The 22,131-nt window shown below is 45.8% G+C and overlaps 1 protein-coding gene across 1 annotated transcript in view; it reads right to left on the bottom strand.

Moving 5' to 3' along the window:
• Positions 1–21,792, bottom strand: part of ADA (adenosine deaminase) — a 99,463-nt gene extending 77,671 nt beyond the window's left edge. Inside the window, exon 1 of the mRNA XM_066586269.1 lies at positions 21,766–21,792. Within this exon, the coding sequence (XP_066442366.1) occupies positions 21,766–21,777 (12 nt within the window). The 5' untranslated portion in view covers positions 21,778–21,792. The remainder of the gene's footprint in view (positions 1–21,765) is intronic.
• Between the last annotated feature and the right edge of the window lie 339 nt (positions 21,793–22,131).

Genomic DNA, 22,131 nt, shown 5'->3' with positions numbered 1-22,131 from the left:
ACACAAATGGTGTAAAAAAAAAAGATCAAAATAATGTGCAAAAAATAAAAATGTATAAAAAAAAAAAACTGCAAAAAAAACAAACACCTTTTTTGGGGGCTTTTTCTCATATAAGCATAACCCCCCCCCCCCCCCGCGCATATTTGCTATTGTCTTGTCCGTAACAACGCGCACAATATGTTGCACATGCTTTTTATCCTGCAAAAAGCATTTGAAAAAACCCTAAAAAACGGAGGCAAAATGCTAATTTTTAGCATTTTGCCTCCCAAAAACCGCATTAAAAGTGATCAAAAAAGCCGTATATACCCCAAAATGATACCAATAAAAACTACAGCTCGTCTTTCAAAAAATAAGCCCTCATAGAGCTCCATCAATAGAAAAATAAAAAAAGTTATAGGACTTTGAATGCAGCAATTTAGAAAAAAAAAAAAAAGATTTTCAAAGAAAGGGTTTTTATTACAGAAAAGTGGTAGAACCTAAAAAATATAAGAATTTTGGTATCGTTGTAATCGTACCGACCCGCAGAAAAAAATGGATTATGCTGCATTAACGCTTTTAAAAAAAAAAAAATCTACAGCAGAATTGATGCGTTTTCTCTCCCTGAGATCTTTAAAAAAATAATAAGTTTTACATTATAGTCTATGTACCCAAAAATGGCACCAATAAAAACTACAGTTCGCCACGCAAAAAACAAGCCCTTACACGGCCGCGTCGGCGGAAAAAAAAGGTATGGCTTTTGAAAAATGGAGATTAAAAGCCGCCAAAAATCGTTGCGTCCTTAAGCCCAAAATAGGCCGTGTCATTAAGGGGTTAATGACGATTTCTGTATTGGCATATATGTCAAGGCGCTGTCCTGCTTACACTGAAAATATTATCTGGAAGAGATATACCTGAAGAATTTCGAAATGCCCATATCACAGTCATCCCTGAACCAAACAATGACCGTACCCCTCACCCAATCTCACTACTAAATGTGAAATACAAGATTCTAACGAGTATACTAGCCAACCATTTAAACTGTTTTCTCCCTTCTCTCATACATAAAGACCAAGCCCCAGACAACGGGACAAAAGTTCTAAGCTTTATCCATATCTCTCACACACAAAAACTCAAAGTTAGTTTTATGACTAACCCTGGGCATGACTTATTAGAAATAATCCAAATATGTCAGGCATTATAAATTGGAACCGGAATATAAAGTCAGTCTTTTTGCAGTTGACATCCTTCTCACCCTTTCTAGGCCCCTTACTTCCCTTCCAAATCTAATAGCAATGCTGGAGTCCTTTGCAGCTGTATCTGCCTGCTGGTTAATATGGACAAAAAACAAGCTCTGTCATAACATTCCCTCAGATATGCAAATACTCAGAGAACTTAATATTGGGTTTCATGCTCCTCTACACTATATTACATATCTAGGTATCAAGATCACGCCTTCCTGACATTCATTATATAAATGGAACTATCCGAACATTATTTATTTCGCTTAAATCTGATATGCAGAGGGGGGTCAGCGCTCCCCTTCGTGGATAGGATGCATAAACGCAGTAAAATACCCTTTTAGATGCCTTTCCAGTTAATATCTACTCTACTGACTTGAAAGACATACAACAATCTTCTGGTTTATTTGGAAAAACAAGAGACCCCAAATTAAACCAAAATTGATGTACTGCAGATGTCTGGGAGGTCTCTCAGTCCCCACTTCATGAAAATATTTTTTGGCCTCCCAAATGTCACAAATTTCCCCTATATTTGCAGGACATAAAGCCCCTCTGTGGGTGGAATTAGAAGCTTAAAGGGGTTGTCCCGTGGCAGCAAGTGGGTCTATACACTTCTGTATGGCCATATTAATGCACTTTGTAATATACATTGTGCATTAATTATGAGCCATACAGAAGTTATAAGAAGTTTTTCACTTACCTGTTCCGTTGCTAGCGTCCTCGTTTCCATGGAGCCGACTAATTTTCGCCGTCTAATGGCCAAATTAGCCGCGCTTGCGTAGTCCGGGTCTTCTGCTTTTCTGAATGGGGCCGCTCGTGCAGGATGCCGGCTCCATGTAGCTCCGCCCCGTCACGTGCCGATTCCAGCCAATCAGGAGGCTGGAATCAGCAATGGACCGCACAGAAGCCCTGCGGTCCACCGAGGGAGGAGATCCCGGCGGCCATCTTCAGCAGGTAAGTAAGAAGTCAACGGAGCGCGGGGATTCAGGTAAGCACTCTCCGGTGTTCTTTTTTAACCCCTGCATCGGGGTTGTCTCGCGCCGAACAGGGGGGGGGGGGGGGGGGTTGAAAAAAAAAAACAAACCCGTTTCGGCGCGGGACAACCCCTTTAATGCTACTTGTCCCCAAAAAGAGCTCCAGTTGAACATAATGCTATTTTTGGAGACAAAAATACAACCCCCATATTTATGCAGCTTCTCTCACCTCTAACCTCTAACCTACCATCTTTTCCTAATTTGGAGGAAAAACAGATTTCAGTACTCACTGATGTCTATCCATCCCCCGTTATTACCTATTATCCTTAACCAGGCCTTTGCTCTGAGTAGGATAGGAAGAATCCAATGGCTGGATGTTCATAAGGACAGAAATGTCCCAGAAGGTTGGGAAATACTGTGAAATGAGATCATCAAAGCACAATCGTTAACAATCCCTAAAGGAAGGAAGAATGGGAAGCATTTAAGGAGACCGGGATGGATGAGCACAGAACTTGCATACATGTTAAAAAGAAAGAAAAATATGTTTATTAAATGGAAAGAGGGAGGAATATCTAAAGAAGAATATAATGCAGTCTGTAGAAACTGTAGGGCAAGTGTCAGAAAAGCTAAAGCTAATAATGAATTGAGACTTGCAACAGAGGCCAAAAGCAATAAAAAAGGATTTGGGGGGTATGTCAAAAGCAAAAGAAAAGTCAAAGATGCTATTGGATGCTTACAAGATGAAAATGGGGATTTGGTTATGAAGGATATTGGGAAGGCTGAACTTTTAATTCCTATTTTGTATCGGTTTTCTCTCAGAAAGTAGATGGAACATCAGCTGATCTTCCCTGAGCTATTGGGGGAACATAAAAATGCAGGCTATCTATAAGCAGAGAGATTGTGAGGGAACACATAGCTAACTTAAATGAATTCAAGTCTCAAGGTCCAGATAAATTACATCCTAGGATACTAAAGGAAACAGCAGAGGTGATTGCTGAACCATTTGATATGCACACGCCTTGGTCTTTAAGATGATTTTCTTCAGATAACATTTATAGTGTATTAGAGGGGTTTTCCAGGCAATTTCTATTGATGACCTATTCTCACACGGGTCATCAATAGTTGTATGGCTGGGTCTGCCACTTGGGACCCTGGCCAATAAGCTGGTTGGGTGCCCGCCGTCACCAGCAAAACACTGTGTATGGAGCAGAAGCAGATAGCTCTGACCCCTGTGTAGTGGCCGGCGCTGGTAAATGCAGGTGCAGCTGTCATTGATTTTAATAGGAGCTGTGCTGCAATTACGGCAACTACACGGGGGGCGGGGTTATCTGCTTTTGCTCTGTATACCGTGTTTTGCCAGTGACAGTCAGAACCCGAACAGCTAATCAGCTGGGATCCTGAGTAGCAAACCTCAGCCAATCAACTACTGCTGACCTGTGGGGAGGATAGATCATCAATAGTAATTGCCCAGGAAACCCCTTTAATCTGATGTGCTATAAGTGTCTGATTGCTCAGTGTTGGACAAATGTTGATTCAGAAAATGGGGTCGTTTGGTCCTCTCTGTGAACAGTTGTGTGGTGCTTTCCACTGAAGTCTAGTTCAGACATGGAGTGAGTGGGTTGGCTGTTTCTGCATCTCCTATAGACTGTAGAGGAGAGCAATTGTGGAAGTCTTGGCCAACTTTTTATCAGAAACAGTAGCAAGGCGCTACCCTTTCGCAGCATTACTTTGGGTCCAGTAGCCGCGAGTCAAGTCAATATACCTTAAATGTTATTTGAAGAAATACTCCTTTAAAGGGGATGATGGTTACAAAATAAAACTATTTCCAAATACTCAGTTAGTGAATTTTGAAATAAGAGGGGGTGTCACCAATTCAGGACCCTCATCTATTATCAAGAGCAGAGTGCAGCTACAAAGAGCACCTGACACACTGGAGGACTCAATGTATCCATGCATTAAGTAAACAGCCTTCCGATATCAATTGGAACTATGTAATACTTCATTTACCCTGTGGAGGCACTGTAGAGAAATTTAGCATTTGCTCCTGGACATCTTAGCAGCTTACAACAGAGTGTCTTAATGTCAGGTGACCCATCTGACAAAAAATAAATTGTTCAAAGTTGACATCCCTTTACAGTTATGTATGTGATAAAATTCTTCGGATCCTTAAACTACCTATGGAAGTGATTCAATCACTAATTCCAGATATAGGCTTGGCTACATGGAAAGCTAAGGGGATTCAACGAGTGGGAGATAGATTTCAAAACTTGACACTTATGTCATTCACTCGTATACACAACATATTTCATATCCCTTATAAGGAATTTTACAAGTACTTACAACTTAGACACTTCCTTCAATCTTATATCCCTCCTATTACTTTGCCCCGCTTGGAGTATTAAATATTTTTATTTAACGAGAAGCAACACTCTAAAGTATTTCTAAGGCATATTCCCCACTTGCATTGTGCTCTCCCGCATTTACGCCTCTACTTCAAAACCAGATGGGAAGAGGATCTTAACGACTCTTTTTCTGCAGATCACTGGTCGCAGGCTTTCTCACTTAGTTATAGATATTCTCACTGTGTGAACCATCTGGAAACCAATAGGAAGTTACTATACCGGTGGTATCTAACACCGCCTATCTAAAATGTCACCACAACACTCTAACTTATGTTGGAGATGCCATAGCCAAATTGGATCCTTAATGCATATTTGGAGGTCGTGTGAAGGTCTCTGGGAACAAATCCACTATGCAATATGTTCACTCCTGCATATTAAGGTGCATTGGGGCCCTAGTACTGCTCTTCTGTCGTCGTTAGGCATAGAGGACGGCACATCTGCTGATTTTCTCATTATATCCCATATCTTAACAGCTGCCAGAACATCTATAGCAAAACGATCGAGGAGTGCCGAGGTTTCTTCCTTGTCGGATATTTTCCTGATGGTTCAGTATAGTTGTACAATGGAACACTTCATTGCGACTAGACGTGATTCTTTAGCTGGGTTTAAAACTCAGTGGGCAAAATGGCTTGATTTTTTGGGATATAATTCTTAATTTTCTTAAAGATAAAACAATCATTGGGTTTTCTATTTTCAGTCTGTGAAGATTCTATGGTACATTATACCTATACACATTGCAGCTTCCTATGTGTGCAACAGTACTGTTGTATCTAGTCTCCACCAAAACTATGGGTGGAGTCTTGGGTGTTAGGGCTGGCCAGGGCAGATGGACAGGGATTCCCTACGCCAACCCTCTCCCGTGTCCCTACCTACTTGCCCCCCTGGGTTAAGCCCCAGGGCGACAACTGGACGATGGTCCCTGCGCTGCACTAGTGTCAGGGACCCAAAGAAGGCAGGAATGTGAAACCAACAGGTGGGAACTGTGTGCCGACAAGGAATGAGATGCGCAAACCAGAGAATAGTCAGAATGCAAGCCGGGTCAAAACCAAAAGATCACGAGCGAGGTACAGGAGGATAAGTCAAAAGTGAGGTCAAAAAACAAGCAGAGGTCTAAGCACAAGAGTCAGGTCACAGAATGCAGGTGTAGTCAGGACTGAGTCAAAACAAACACTGGCACAGGAGGTCTGGGCCAGCAGGGTTTATATGCAGACCTACGCCGCACAGAGGGACGGGGAAAAGTCACCTGATGACTGGAGTCATAAAAGCACCTCCCCCTGACGGCGCACACTAACCAGAGCACCATGCAGCCGACCAGTGGATCGGCGTGCCCGTGCAGGACGCGAGACGGGCCGTCGCGACCAGCCATGAAAGCAGGGGAACCCCGGACAGAGCCGCCAGCCCGGATCCCAGCCACACCAGGAGGAGCAGCCCGCACAGATCGGACACCAGCGTCCCCAGTGGTAACCCTCTTTCTAACATTGGGATTGTCGGGGGTGACGTTGTAGGCAACGCTCACAGCTGCTGATTGGCTGGTAAATTAGCTTTGCCCACTGTGCCTTCTGTGCTCAGGGCTTCTGCGCTCTCCTCTCCCATCTCCTGTCACTGCGGGCGCACTTTATTGTCTTGTCACGCCTTCTCTGCGCTCTCACCTCCCAGCTCCTGGGTGCGCTGGGAGTTTGCTGATGCCGCGGTCTGTCTCTGTGCCCCGTCGGGTGTCCAGAATCTCTGCTACCTGCTCCAGTGTCTCTCGTGGCCGCTCTCCCTTCTCCCTCATACTCTGTCACCCCCAGCAGCTCTCATATGTGCTCCAATGCTTGCTGGCGTCTGTGAAGCCGGCCGCCCAGTCCACTTGCCGGCCCCACAGTGTGTCCCCGTCCCCGCCAGCTGTCAGATCGCTCTCTTCATCCTCCGTCCAGGTAGCCTGTTGGCAGACACCCAGTCAGTCTCCCCGTCGTCCTCCACTGTGTGCTGCTAGTATTCCCGGCTAAAGTCTCTTCTCGGCCAGATAAACAGCGATGCAGCCAATCAGCAGCTAGGAGCCTAACAGGGGCGTTCCCTCCTGCTAAGGGCTGTCACCACCCCTAGCTTCCGGTGTCGACAAGGTACAACAGTACCGAGTGCAATCTACTACTGGCAAGTGTATGTAATCCTGGCAAGGCCATCCTCAGCTTTTAACCTTTACATCCTTGGACCCAATTTCAAGTTCACCTTTATTAGTTTACACCTGTTACTCTCCCCTGTCCCCTCTGTTAAACTCGCTTTCTCTCCAGGTGATCCTGAATACCGACTCCTAATCTTGATTACATTAATGGAGAGATACAACTTGTAAGACGTGACTAACTATCCTTATGGCATGTTAGGGTTTTAGGCCGCCTGCACATGGGCGGAAATCCCGCGGCAGGATTATCCACGGGATTTCCGCCACTAAAAGCCTGCATAGGAGTGCGTATTGTAATTACAATAAGCACTCCTATGCAGACGGCCGCGGTTTCGCCGCGCGAAATGTCGCGCGGCAAACAAACCGCGGCATGTCCTATTTCTGTGTGGGGCTCGCAGAGCCTCGCACAGAAATGTCACTCACCCGGCCGCCGGCTCCGGTCTGCGCATGCGCCAGCTGCCGGCACATGAAAGAACCGGGGCCGCCAGGTGCGGGTGAGTACGCACTCCTCCCTGCAGGCGCTGGGGTCAGGTCCGGCGGCGAGAATCCTCGCCGCCGGATCCGACCCCGCTCGTCTGCAGGCGGCCTTATTGTGTGCATTTACTACAGATAGCGCACGCCAGATTATAATTGGTTCATCATGTTTGTTTTCCTTATTTCCATATGTTGTTCGTGAACACTGCATTCATGCGGTTTGTATTGACAGCATTATTGTAAAACCAATAAAATATTGGTTGAGAAAAAAAATTGGAGGCAAAGTATAGACCCTTCTCAGTCTATGAGTGCCGCATTATGCATATACAACACAGATCCATAATACAGCCGTATACACAAGCTATACTGCATTCCATTCTCAGAATACTCTTAATGAAAACTGTATTAGAGACCCCTATCTAGTAGCGTGTTGGACCTCTGAACCGCAGCAATTCACCATGGTTTAAATTCCAGTAGGTGTTAAAATTGTTCTGCAGGAATATCGGCCCCTGCGGACAGCAAGATTTTTGTAGTTGCAACAGATTAGATGGAGGTGCTGACAGGTCCTGACCAGCTGACAGGAAGGGGTCAGCGATTCATGCTGCTTATGCCAATTTCTGTCCTCCCATCACCATGGTAAAACAGAAATCTGGATTCATCTGCCCAGACAGTCTTTTTCCGCTGCTCGGTGATACAATTTTTTGCGCTCTTTTACCTACTATAGTCTCGCCTTCTCATTCTCTTAGACACAATGGCGCTGGAACTGGTTGTCTGCTGCTATAGCATTGTGCATTCAGACACGTTAGTTGGAGCACCAGCGTTGCATTTCACTGCAATTTCCTGGACTGTGCAGTGCCTGTTCATCAGAACGATTCTTAACATCCTCCTCTAACCCCTTTTGAACAATTCTTGACATTCTTGTCTGACCCCTTTTGGCAAGGAGTTATTTCCATCCACAGTAACCCCCTTTATTGCATGTTTTTCCTCGATCACGCCATTCTCGGTAAACTCTCCACATTGATAGATGAGAAAATTCCACATGATTGACAGTGACATCCCGGCCCAGGCAAGTCTAGCACCGATGACCGGCCTTGTTAGAAGGCACTCAGATCGTTGGATTTTCCCATCTAATGTGGATTCACACAAACTAATTCACAGAACAGTTGTCACATGATTTTCTGCTGCCCTCCGGGGCCACCGGTCTAAATTCCATACAGGGAAGCGCCAATTGTTAAAGGGCTAAGAACTTTTATTAAGTTCCCATTTAGTGTAACTTTTTATGATGATGTAAAAGCCAAATAATCAAACCCCTTAGAGTTTCCTCAAGAGCCTGCAGCAATGAGATAAGTCATATAGTTATGGAGAGCGGACTCTGCAGCTGGTGGATAAGCTCAGGAAATATTTGAATGGGAGGGTAGATCTTGGCCAATAGTTGTTCATAAGACAATCTGAGGAAATAGACATTTGTTGTGCTCCCACATACAGCCGAAATATGCATTATAAAACAAGTTGGGGACAGATCTCATCATTGCTCTTGGCGGTACTTGAGATCACTTGCTGAGCTGTGTACTTAAAGTGAAGCTGCAAATATGGAGCTATATACACTGCACAAATACCAGTTCCCTGCTATAGAGATATCATATAATATCTCTCCGCATTGAAGAAAGGAAATTTCAGATAGCCAAGTAGGAACCAAATGTTCATTCATGGTAGCCTCCATGCAATGGCTGCAGATACATTATGATGGTCAGAGGACCCCCGGCTGCCCTATACAGCACCCATGTTCTGGTGCCAGCTCCTGTAGGACAATGGTGACAATATGACATTCACCACAACTTTGCGAGCGCTTCTTAACGGTACACAAAAATATTAGAGTCCCATAGAAAATAGACACTATTCCACATTGAGAACTCCACCAAACGCCCTAAATACAGATGAGCGAGCATCGCTCTTCTCGAGTAACTGTATATTCGTCCGATCAGATTCGGGGGGGGGGGGGACGGTAGGGGGTGAGCTTAGTTTTGAATAAAGGGGTATTCCCACCATTTAGTGGTACAGTTTGCTGCTAGACATGACAAAAATCGGTCTACAGAAAAAAAATCAGGGACCAAAGAGATAATATATGGTAATATTGGTAACTCTAGCTGTCCGACAGCTGTGTAGCTTTAGCGGTATGTTTAGGGTCCTTCTCCAACTGGAAGATGACCCTCCATCCCAGACTCACATCTCTGGCAGATGGTACACGTTTTCCTCCAGAATTGCCCTGACCACTTTTTCATCCCCACAACATGATGATGCCTCCACAAGAATGGTGTTCTTGGGGTGATGGGAAATATTGGGTTTGCACAACACATAGCATTTCCCACAATATCCGAAAAGTTCTGTTTTAGTCTAATCTCACGAGGTGACCCTATTCCATCTGTTGGGGAGTCGTCCACATGCTGTTTTCTTATGTCCTTCTTTAAGCAATGGTGTGCTTGCTGCTTTTTCATAAAGCCCAATTCTGTATAGTGTGCGGTTTATAGTGATCCTATGGACACATACGTCCATCCCCTCTATATAGTGTACAGCTTATGGCGGTCCTATGGACAGGTGCTTCCATCTCCTCTGTATAGTGTGCAGCTTATAGTGGTCCTATAGACACATACGTCCATCTCCTCTATATAGTGTACAGCTTATGGCGGTCCTATAGACAAATATTTTCATCTCTGGTGTAGTGTTTACAGCTTAGGTTGGTCCTATAGACCGGTACTTTCATGTCCTCTATATATTGTAGGGCTTATGGTGGTCCTGTGAACAGATACTTCCACCTCCTCTGTATAATATACAGCTTATGGTGGTCCCATAGACAGGTACTTCCATCTCCTCTATATAGTGTACAGCTATTAGTGGCCCTATGGACAGGTACTTCCATCTCCTCTATATAGTGTACAGCTATTAGTGGCCCTATGGACAGGTACTTCCATCTCCTCTATATAGTGTACAGCTATTAGTGGCCCTATGGACAGGTACTTCCATCTCCTCTATATAGTGTACAGCTATTAGTGGCCCTATGGACAGGTACTTCCATCTCGACTACATAGTGTACAGCCAATAGTGGTTCTATGGACAGGTACTTCCATCTCCGCTGTGGCTCTTTGAAGCTCCTTCAGAGTTATCATTAGTGGCTTTGTTGAGTCTCTGATTAATGCCCTCCTTGCCCGGTCGGTGGGTTTTTAGGTCTCCTTCTCGTCAGGTTTGTAGTTGCGCCATATTCTTACCATTGTGTTATAATGGATGTAATGGTGCTCCATGGGATGTTCAACATTTAGGATGGTTTTTATCATCCAACCTGGATTTGTACTTCTCCACAACTTTATCTCTGGCCTGTTTGAGAAACTCCTTGGTCGTCATGTCACAGACTCAGGGGGACCTTTTAGAACAGATATATTTATACTGACATCATGTGACACTTTGGTTGCGCACAGGGGGGCTGGATTCAACCAATTATGTGACTTCAGAAGTGAATTGGCTGCATCAGACTTTATTAAGGTGTTTCATAGTAAAGAGGGTGCACAACTTTTCAGTTTATTTTTTTTAAGTTTTTCTTCCTTCCACTGTAACAATTTGGCCTATTTTCTCAGGTCCATTACATAAAATCTGAAATAAAATCCATTTTCATTACAGGTAGTAATGCAGCAAAACACCAGGGTTGGTAGTGGTAGTGAATACTTTTGCAAGGCACTTTAAATCTCTATGAAGAGTGCTCCCTCTAGTGGTAGCTGCTAGTAAACACCATTGAAAAAGTTTTTGCTGTGATTAAATGGGTTATCCAGGTTTCAAAAACTGATCACCACCAATACCCAATCTGAGCACCTCCACCAAGGAGCAGTTTGAAGGGGCTACAACCTGCATGCGAGTGAAGGAAATGGGACAAGTCTGCAGTACTCAGAACGACTGCTATGAAAAGTACATTCTCAGGGCGACACAGGATCATATCTTTGAATGGATTGGCACCGCGTATGGTCAGCTGCTGCTCCATTCAAACTTAGGGGGAGGATAAGATCAGGACTGTTGAACGTGCAGATCCCAGCGGTCAGACCATTATCACCTCGAACACCTTCTAATCTCCTGCAATAGGTTTTCCGTTTATGGAAACTTCAGCAATCAACGAGCTGAAACCAATGGCTTTTAGTTTTATTCCATTCGAGGAGGAAGGGGGAACAAATGGGAGGAAATCATTTGGCATGTAGTGCAGTAAAGCCGATAATGTAATGTAGTTTATACTCCATCCCAATGCCAAGATGGTTCAGAAGAACAAAGCACCATGTGCTACATCACCGCCCCACGGGGCTGCAGACAAAAACAACAGATAAATCAAATCCTGCAGTAAAAGGGAAGGGGGCTCCTGGATGGTGGGTCACCATGGGGCCATTAATTGTAAGCTGTCCAGCAACAAACAGGATAATTAATCCAAAGGAACGGGGGGGGGGCTCCATTTAAAGAGACTTTGTCACCTACTTTTAGCCCTATAAGCTAAGTTTATGGGCTAAAAGTAGGTGACCCGCTGAGTCCGGGGATATAAGTCTTCTACTTACCTTCCCCGTTGTTCCCCGGTGTCAGCGCTGGAAGCCGCTGCTCAGTGCATTAAGCGGCGCTGATAAGTAGTCCGTCCATTCTAATTTTATAATGGGTGGACTACTTAGCAGTGCTGCTCAATACACTTCCAGCGCTGACACCAGGGGAACGACAGGGAAGGCAAGTATAAGACTTACATCCCCGGAATCAGTGGATCATCTACTTTTAATCCATAAGCATATCTTACAGGGCTAAAGATAGGCAACAGATTCCCTTTAAATGCTGGTTATTGTTGTGGTACATTCAGAATTGTTGCCTTGCAATTAGCGTAGTGTGGCTGAACAGCTCCCGGTGGTCTGCACTACAGAAGCAGCCCACCAAATGTCTGTGTTGGCATTACTACATCTGTGATTCATCACCAGTATTATAAATGGCACAGTCCAATTTCCAATTCTATCTGTTCAGTTGTGTCTGACTTTTGGATACTCTGTAGGCCGGTCCTCTCCATGCTTCTCTATGGCTGCTTTCAATTGCCCGATGTCCATTCCAGTGTCCTTCTTGATGGTGTCCAGCCAACGTTTCTTTTGTCTTCCCCAGTTTCCTTTTACCACTGACCATTCCAAGTAGAATCTCTTTTTTCAGCGAATTCACTCTCATCACATGTCCAAAGACAGTGTCTGTCTCATGATCTTGCCTTCCAGGGACACCTCCGAGTTGATACCATCCAGGACAGCTTTGTTGGTGACCCTACTTGTCCGGGGGATTCATAGAAGCTTTCTCGAACACCACAGCGTGAAAGCGTCAATTTTTCTTCTGTCTGCGATCCTTAATGTCTATGTCTCACAGTCATATGTTGCAACAGGAAGACGCATCCTTGCACTTCCATATTAGGTCCATGCTCACCATGGCCATATGGCGCAGTGCTAATTGATGCTTTATCTCACCCGTTGAGCTGCCACTATGATTGGTGAGGGACCCAAGGCATACAAAACTATTAACCACTTCTAGTTCATCGTTGTTGACTTTTATGTTGGCTTACCTCTTGGCAGGGGTCATGATCTTTGTCTTCTTGATGTTCAGGTGAAGTCCCATCTTCTCACGTTCTTCTTTTAGCCTCAGGATTAGCGTCTTAAGATGCTTCGCTGTCTCTGCTACCAGGGTCATATCATTTGCATATCTCAGATTAGTGATGGTTCTTCCACCTATTTTGAACCCAATACCCTGATCATGTAAGTCCAGCTGCCTCATGATCACTTCCGTATAGAGGTTGAAAAGAAAAAGGAGAGAGAATGAATCATTGTCTTGTGCCTTTTTTATCTTGAATCATTCTATATCTCCATACTTGCTTCTCACTGTGGATTCTTGATGGCTGTAGAGGTATTTGATCAAAGTGATCAGATCTGCTGGTACTACTACCTCCCTCAGTGCTTCCCAAAGCTTATCATGCTTAACGCAGTCAAAAGCCTTGGCATAACCAATGAAACACAGGTAGAGCTTCTTCTGATACTCTTGCCTTTTCCATAATCCACCTCAGGTTTGCGATGTGGTCACGGGTCCCTCTGCCCTTGCAGAATCCGGCTTGAACATCATGAGGTTTCTGGTCAAGGATATTGCCCAAGCACTTATGGGTGATTTACAGAAGCACCTTGCTGGCGTGGAGAATTGGAGCGATCAGGTGGGTAGCTGAAGAGGCGCGGGTGCAAAAGAATTGGCTGCTGGCTGCCCCAGATAATGGGCCTCCCCTGCCGGAGTGCCGTCCATACCCGGCCCACTATCCGCGGCAGTGACACTGTATATGGCAAGGGCCTGTGTGCCGCCGTTCGCTACGGGACCGGATCGTAATTACAACCCTTAGTGGTATGCTGGTGAGAGCGATTGTTCTATAGTTTCCACAATCCTTGACATCGCCCTTTTTGGCAGTAGGATGAAAACTGATCTTTTCCAATCCTTTGGCCTTGTGCAGGCCCTCCAGCATAGTGTTGCAAGTGCAGCTTTTGGGACTGGTTTGAGCAGCGCTGCAGGGATTCCATCGATGCCAGGTGCTTTGCTGTTTGCCAGCCATCTCATTGCCCCTTCTACTTCACTTTCCAGCAGGTTTGGTGCCAGATCCTCTGGGCCCCTATGGTTCTTTCGGCGATCACTGCTGGCAGGCTGTGGGCTCTTCTGCGCAAAATTTACACATGCAAATAGTGCGATAAAAAGGAAAAAAAAGTTTGGTACCACGTTAGCTAGTAGAGCCTGAGGAAGAACCCTACGTAGGTTCAAAACCTCGCTATAACATCATGTTTTTTGTTAACCATTAAAAGGTATCGCATCTACAAGATTACTTGGTTTCTCTTGCTGAGAACAATCATAGTAGAATGGTAAAAAACGCAGCTGCACACCCCAAAACACAGCTCAAATACGCATACGGTCATGGGAATCCGACCTAAGGTAACTTTGCAACAGGTCTTAATTAAGAAAATCGCCCATCATGTGTGTCTACAGCTCCTAGGTGGACATGTGTCTCCATGGTAACAGACTACAAACAAACTTGTGTAATCTGATCTTGCATGTCTACTCCTGTTCACCTCTCCTCTACTTTTTGCTACCTACCAAATGTACATGATGTAGAAGGCTAGATAGAAAGAAATAGGATCAGACAACACAGGGTTGTTTGTAGTCTGTTACCAAGGAGACACCTACAATGCATGGACACTTTATTAGAGACCTCATCTAGTAGCGCCTTGGACCTTCCTTGGCCTTCACAACTGCAGCAATTCATCATGGTGAAGATTCCACTGGGTGATGAAATTATTCTGCAGGAATATCGGCCCCTGCGGACAGGAAACTTCTTGTAGTTGCTGCATATTAGATGGAGGTGCTGACATGTTCTGACCCTCTGACAGGAAGGGGTCATCGATTCATGCTGCTTATGCCAAATTCTGACCTCCCATCAGCATGATGTATCACAAATCTGGATTCATCTGACCAGGCCGTATTACGCAGTGCTCAGTGAGGCAATTGTCTATTCAACTGCAATGTTTCCTCAATTCCACGAAACTCTGTATACTCTCTACATCGCCGCACAAGAAAACCCGGCAAGCCTGGCAGTGAAATCCTGGCCCCGATGACCCGGCCTCGCTGGAAGTCGCTCAGATCGCTGGATTTTCCCATCTAATGTAGATTCACACTGAAACTGATCCACAGAAAACTTGATTTTAAATGGTTAGTGGACGGGGACTTTAAGTTAGGGAGGGAGCGGAGACACCGACAGACGTGATGACATAAGAGCCACTGGCATTAATATGCTGCAGGATAATCCAGGAAATTGTCTGACAGCGGCCAGAAATAACACAGCATTTATTTTCCCCTCTAGACTTGGTTTTTGACCAAAAAAAGTAAAAGAGCAAAAACCTACAAATATATTGTCTACTGTGCTGATAACAGCGAGGAGGTTTCTAATCTAATATATTTACTCCCCTTTAACCCCTTAGTGACACGATCTATTTTGGCTATAAGGACGTGATGATTTTTCGGGCATTTTCATCTACACTTCTCAAAAGTCATAGCTTTTTAATTTTGCCATCAACAAGGCCGTATGAGACTTGCTTTTTTTTTGTGTGGCGAACTGTAGTTTTTATTAGTAGCATCAAAACTTAAAGGGGTTGTCCCGCGCCGAAACGGTTTTTGTTTTTTTTCAATAGCCCCCCCCCCCCCCGTTCGTCGCGAGACAAACCCGATGCAGGGGTTTTAAAAAAAAACGGATAGTACTTACCCGAATCCCCGTGCTCCAGTGACTTCTTACTTACCTTGCGAAGATGGCCGCCGGGATCTTCACCCACGGTGGACCGCAGGTCTTCTCCCATGGTGCACCATGGGCTCTGTGCGTTCCATTGCTGATTCCAACCTCCTGATTGGCTGGAATCGGCACACGTGACGGGGCGGAGCTACGAGGAGCAGCTCTCCAGCACGAGCGGCCCCATTCAGAAGGGAGAAGACCGGACTGCGCAAGCGCGTCTAATCGGGAGATTAGACGCTGAAATTAGACGGCACCATGGAAACGAGGACGCTAGCAACGGAGCAGGTAAGTGAATAACTTCTGTATGGCTCATATTTAATGCACGATGTACATTACAAAGTGCATTAATATGGCCATACAGAAGTGTATAACCCCACTTGCTTTCGCGGGACAACCCCTTTAAATAAATGGCAAGCGTTTAAAAACAATTACTATTGATGATCTATCCTCCCCACAGGTCATCAGTAGTTGATTGGCTGAGGTTTGCCACTCAGGATCCCAGTTGTAGCCAGTCTCCTCTGTAAGCTGAAGAGTCTGATACATGATACCTGCCCTGATACATTGTAGCCAGCTATCAGAACAGGAGAGAGATAGTGTTGTTGATAGATTTGTGTCAGTACTGAGAGTAGGAGATGGAGAAGAGTCCGGCAATGTACTACACCGAGCTGCACGGCTTCTGCATTGGCAGTAGTGGGAGTTAGAGAGTTCTTGTGCTGAATGGAGTGAAGGAGGGGAGATACAGAGAGGGCACTATTCATTTGAGAGGCATAGAGAGCGCATCATTTGTTGGAACACAGAGGGGGTACTAGTACTGTGAGGTGGCTAAAAGGAGAATTATTATTTTGTGGTGCTATAGAGGGGGCACTTTTGTGTTGTGGGGCTACAGAGGGGGTATTACTACTTTGTAGGGTCACAGATGGGGTACTAGTACTATGGGTAGTGCTGGGGTGGGGCATTATTACATGGTGGTGCCATACAGGATGTATTATTACTTTGGAGGGGCACTTAGAGGGGCATTGGGAGTAGCAGCAAGACCAGGGGAGTGTGCAGAGATGTGTCATAGCTAATAAAAGTCATCATAGGGGTGGAGGCCCAGAAAAAAGACAAAAATGAAAGACTCCAATCAGAGAAGACATCACCTGTGATCACTAGAGGTAACGGCACTGTAAATACTATTACTGGTAGCTTCTAGGTATTTGACTACTATATAGTGACCACATCGTTTAGAGGTACGCTGTAGCTTTAGAGATGAGCGGGGAGATACTCAGCTAAGGCACTACTCTCTATTCAGAATGCCTGTGTGAGAGGCCTAAGGCCGCCATGTTATAAATGTTTTATAGATATGCTGTTTCTGAGATTATATTTACATAGAGTAGATCTACACATATCTAAAATCTTTTTTTTTGTTGTTTTGTGGTGGGTATGATCAGTTTGGCCATGGGGCCCCGTGAGAGGGCCATAGGAACCCCGGCATCTTGGGATCATGGCCTCCGGCTGGTGGAGGATCAGTGCAAGATACAGAATAGCCTCAGTTCTGGAGTGAAGTCATTATGAATGTACAATCACTTCATTAGAACATGTGATACTTTCTACAACATGTTCGTAGTTACGTGGAATAATTATCATTCGATTAATCGCTGGATTGTGTTTAACTGGATGATATCGATCAGTGGAAACGCAGCCACCGACTGAACGGCGAACGGTATTCGTTTATCGTTCATCATTCAATTAATGCAGGCATAAAAATGAAACGACTATCGGCCCGCGTAAACAGGCAGTTGCTTAGCTATGAACGACTGCCTATTTGCTCTGAATGGAGGCAGCGGGTAGAATACACTCCGGCGCGTTTCACCTCCATTCAGAGAGTGATAACTACTCCTGTGAGAAAAGCATGAGAATAATAATCTTTGGGATGGCTGTCAGATACTCAAACACCCAACAATCATCCCATGTAATACAAGTGTCCACGGCATGCGCGGATTCCGTGCAGCGAATCCCACGCAGAATCCAGCACTGCCTGCAGCCAGTAAGCCCTGCTTACCTGCATTTCCCCAGCAGCAGCGTCCGTGCAGATCCCTTCACTTCCCGGGTTTGCTGTACATGCGCAGTACAGGATTTAAAAAAAAATCTCCTGCTTTCCCGCGGATCCGTCCACAGTGTCAGCCACGGGTGTGCCGCAGATCGGATGGCTTCAATTGACTTCAGGGAACCGCCCAAAAACGAAGCATGCTGCGATTTGTTGTCCGGACTAAAAGGTCCGCAAATCAAATCTACATGTTCTAATTCGTTTGTGGACGCCCATGCTTCTCTATGGGCGGCTTGATTTGTGGATCTCAATTTTGCCCATGGACATTGGGCCTGAGGGGGCTTTTACAAAGGAATGAGCATCGCTGACTGAATGGAGGCAGAGCAGACCGGGGATCATTCCAGATGGCCTGCCTTCATTCAGAGTAACCAGGCAGTCATTCATACATTAACAACTGCCTGTTTACATGAAACGAAATGGTGTTCCGTTTTTTGCAAGTAGAATGGCGAACGAAAAGTGAATGACTTCTTGTTTGTTCAGTCGATGCATGCATCTACGCTGATCGATAATTGTTCCGTGCAAGAGCACATTTACCAACTGCTGAGAAGACCAAGACTCATCATCCAAGTGAATTACTAATGACCCCAGGATAATGGAGGGGCCGAACCAGAGCATCAAAAAAAACCCATCAAATTGCGATGCGAGGTTTCGCATTGAAAACAATGCTACTTACCTGACGTGATGGGAGTGTAATATCGGGACGAGTTTCATGGCCCGATACCGCGCTCGCCCGTGTGAAACTAGCCTAAGATTGCAACGCGGAGAGGTTTTCGTCAAAAGGCTCTGTCCGTTTTGTCTTTTGCATTCAATTGAATGGGGTTGAGCTGAAATTCCACACATAGCCTATGGACAAAAGTGGCGCCATTTCTCACGCAACCTCACATTTTTTGCTGATGTGTATTATTTCCACGGTGTAGGCATTGGAATGTCTTGAATGTATTTTTGCAGTTAATGGCCATGAACTCGCGCATATTTGCCACCATGTAGAGGAATGTAACTGTTTTGTACTAAGCGGAATAATAGGAAATAGCTCAGCTGAAGAATGTGACCGCACAGACCCCATGACAATTATTGTGTCGGCGCTGACGTTCGATATGATGGGAGATTTATTTACGCTCAATAACTGTACCCGGAGAGCAAGAATATTGCTGCTAATGAGAAGGGAACTTTCCAAAGTGTTGTACAAATCCCGTGCTCATCGCCGACATAAAGGGGCTTCCGCATTTATGTAACTAAAGATCCATAGTGATAGCGGCACAGAAGGAAAGGCAACACTGGGTACAGGTGCTGAGCGTTACTGGGAGCGCAGTGTCAGTAGGCCAGCTTCTTTCCTGCAGCGGCGCGGGGGAAAAGGGCAAGACTGGGGAGCGGTGGTGAGCGTGGCCGGGAGCGCTGTGTTAGCAATGGAACCTGTTGCCCACTGCAGTGCGGGAAGGGGGAGGGAGGGGAAGGCAGAGGTTAATGCTTTCATGGGAGCTTGTTGGCCGCAGCGGGAAAGTGTAAGACTGGGGAGCGGGGCCGGGAGCCGTGTGTCACCAGCGGAGCTTGTTGGACGCTGCTGCCAGGACCTTTGGGACTGTACCCAATAGGAAGCTAGGGGTGTGACAGAGGCATTCCCCTATCAAAACCCTCACTGTTGGTGGCGTCAAGATACACTAATACCAAGACCTAGTTCTGCTGACAGATGAGTTCGCAACAATCCCGCCAGCTGAGCAATGTGGTCCTCAGGCTGCTACATTTTACCTGCACTGATACATTGTGACAAACTATCAAACAGGAGAGGGATTAATGCAATTGATACATTTCGCACAGTGAATGGTCTAGATTGGATAGATGTAGCTAACAGTTGCAGAAAGAATTAAGCCTCATGTCCACGGGTGGGTGACATTCTGCAGACAGGAGCCTGCAGCAGAATCCGACCCTTCCCGTGGCCAGTGAGCCTGTGTGCTTGTCCAGGTCTTCTATTTTCTGTACTGCGGATGCTTGTGGAAATGCCGGCTGGCACAGTACGTTTTGGTTTTTTTTTTAAACTCCTGCTTTTCCGCAGAATCTGCGGCCTGCCCGCAATGTCAATTGCAGACAGGCCAGAGATAGGACGACTTCCATTGACTTCAATGGAAGCCGTCCGCATAGAATCCGCCCTGAAATGGAGCATACTGCGATTATTATTTTTTTTCTGCATGAGGAATCTGGAAAACAAATCTGCATGTTTTAATTGATGTGCTTCCTTGTGGGCAGCTTGAATTGCGGATCTTCCGCGTGTGTGCCCTGCGTGGATTCGTATATTGGCCGTCTGAAGCCACCCTTAGGGCTTATTTAGACGACTGTATATCGGCTCGGTTTTCACGCCGAGCCGATATACGATATCCTTGTCTGCAGGGGGGGGGGGGTGGAAGAGCCAGGAGCAGGAACTGAGCTCCCGCCCCTTGCCACTATTTGCAATGGTAGAGGCGGTACTTAGCCCCGCCCCCATCTCACCCCCTCCTATTGCAAATAGTGGAGAGGGGCAGAGAGGGGGCGGGAGCTCAGTTCCTGCTCCTGGCTCTTCCATCCTCCTCCCCCTGCAGACAAGGACACCATATATCGGCTCGGCGTGAAAACCGAGCCGATATATGGTCGTCTGAAATACCCCTTAGGATGGGTTTTTAGCTGCTGGGGGTAAACAAGAATGTTGTCATCCACTGACAGCAAGAAGAGGTCTTGAAAGCAGAGAAGAATTCAAACACAAAAGTATAGTTGAACGTTGCAGAACTTCACTAAATAAACCTGACTGACATAAAAGTGGAAAAACAGTAGTAATATATAGTAAACCTTATGGGCTCTTACCCACTTGAGTTTTTTTTAACCCTGCGATATCGCTGCATTTTTTTTAACGCAATTGTCAATGGGACTTTCTAATGTTAAAAAGGCTTTCATATGGCCAAGAAAAATCGCAGGAGATTTATGTGTTGTGAGACACACGAATATGAACCCCATTCTTTTGAATAGGGTCATACACATACATTACATTGCGTCACGGGAAAAAAATATATATATCTATCGAGGCACATCCTATTTTTGGGCGTTCCCTCAGAACTAGAGATGAGCGAACGTACTCGTTAAGGGCGATTTCGCAATCGAGCATCGCTATTTTCGAGTACCTGGCTACCCGGGTGAAAAGATTCAGGGGGCGCCAGGGGGGCGGCATGGTGGAGCAGGGGGGGGGGGTAGCAGTGGGGAACAGGGGGTAGCTCTCTCCCCCCCCCCACTCCCCTATGCAACCCCCGGCGCCCCCCGAATCTTTTCGCTCACCTCTACTCAGGACACATCGCCCATTGTTTTCAATGGGGCTGGAAGATGTGCTGCCGACAAACATGATTATTGCAGCTGCATAAAAGATTCGATCAGCCAACAAAAAAAAGTGTTTGCTCGTATGTCGGCTGACTGCTGCCCTGTTTACACGGAACAATGATCAGGTGGTAGGGTTGCACCTTTGTGACCAAAAAATACCGGCTAATGTAAAAGGGGCGTGGCTTATCACAACTTATAATTTTAATATTATCTCCATTCTCCCAGTGGTCCCTATAGAAATAGCGACTCCTCCAGTAGTAATAGTGCACCCCCAATAGCGGCCCCAATGGTAATAGTGCACCCCCAATAGCGGCCCCAATGGTAATAGTGCACCCCCAATAGCGGCCCCAATGGTAATAGTGCACCCCCAATAGCGGCCCCAATGGTAATAGTGCACCCCCAATAGCGGCCCCAATGGTAATAGTGTAGCCATCTCACCCCTGAGCAACAACCATGGCAGCAAGTAGTTTGTTCACTGTAGCAGGTATGGTCTGGTCGCTGCGTGCACTACCACGGCGGGCGGGCGGACGTGCATCAGTGGGTGACCTATTTCTTGCCATGGTCGCAGTCCGGCCGGAGGCGCACAAAAAGACTAATTACATTTTACCAGCCATTGATATGGCTGTAAAAAACAAATACCGGCACGGGCCTTGCACCTTAATTACTGACCAGGTGACAACCCTATCAGGTGGGTGAACATTCGTTTGTGGTCAATGGCCTGTGTAATAGAACCTTTACTCATCTACTATACATTCAGATACACATAGTACTATGAGCATTACATACCCTCAGCTTCATAGCTGCTCCTTAGTAATTTCTGCTGACTGTTCTTGCACATAACTTCTTAAATGGGTACTGAAGTGGTCACGGAAAGTTCTATCTGCTATACAAGAGACTTTCCCATACTGCACAGTCTTGTCCCTCCCATTCAGCCAACAGGAAATGTGAGAATGCAGATTATCTCATGTCAGCGAAACTAGAGGCTTCTCTGAAAGATGGATCACGCTTCCTTTTGGAGGATGTGATGGGGTATGACTTGTGTCCTTCGTCCAGCAGCCAGAAAATCTTCATGCAGCTCAGCTCTTATTTGTAACCCCAAATAGTAGCAATAACACGAGAGGTGGCAGCGTAGCCCCTGACCAGGTGTCCATC

Source organism: Eleutherodactylus coqui, chromosome 13 (genome assembly GCF_035609145.1).
Source record: "Eleutherodactylus coqui strain aEleCoq1 chromosome 13, aEleCoq1.hap1, whole genome shotgun sequence".
NCBI lineage: Eukaryota > Metazoa > Chordata > Amphibia > Anura > Eleutherodactylidae > Eleutherodactylus > Eleutherodactylus coqui.
The sequence above is the reverse complement of the archived record's forward strand: the minus strand, read 5'-3'. Positions and strand labels throughout refer to the sequence as shown.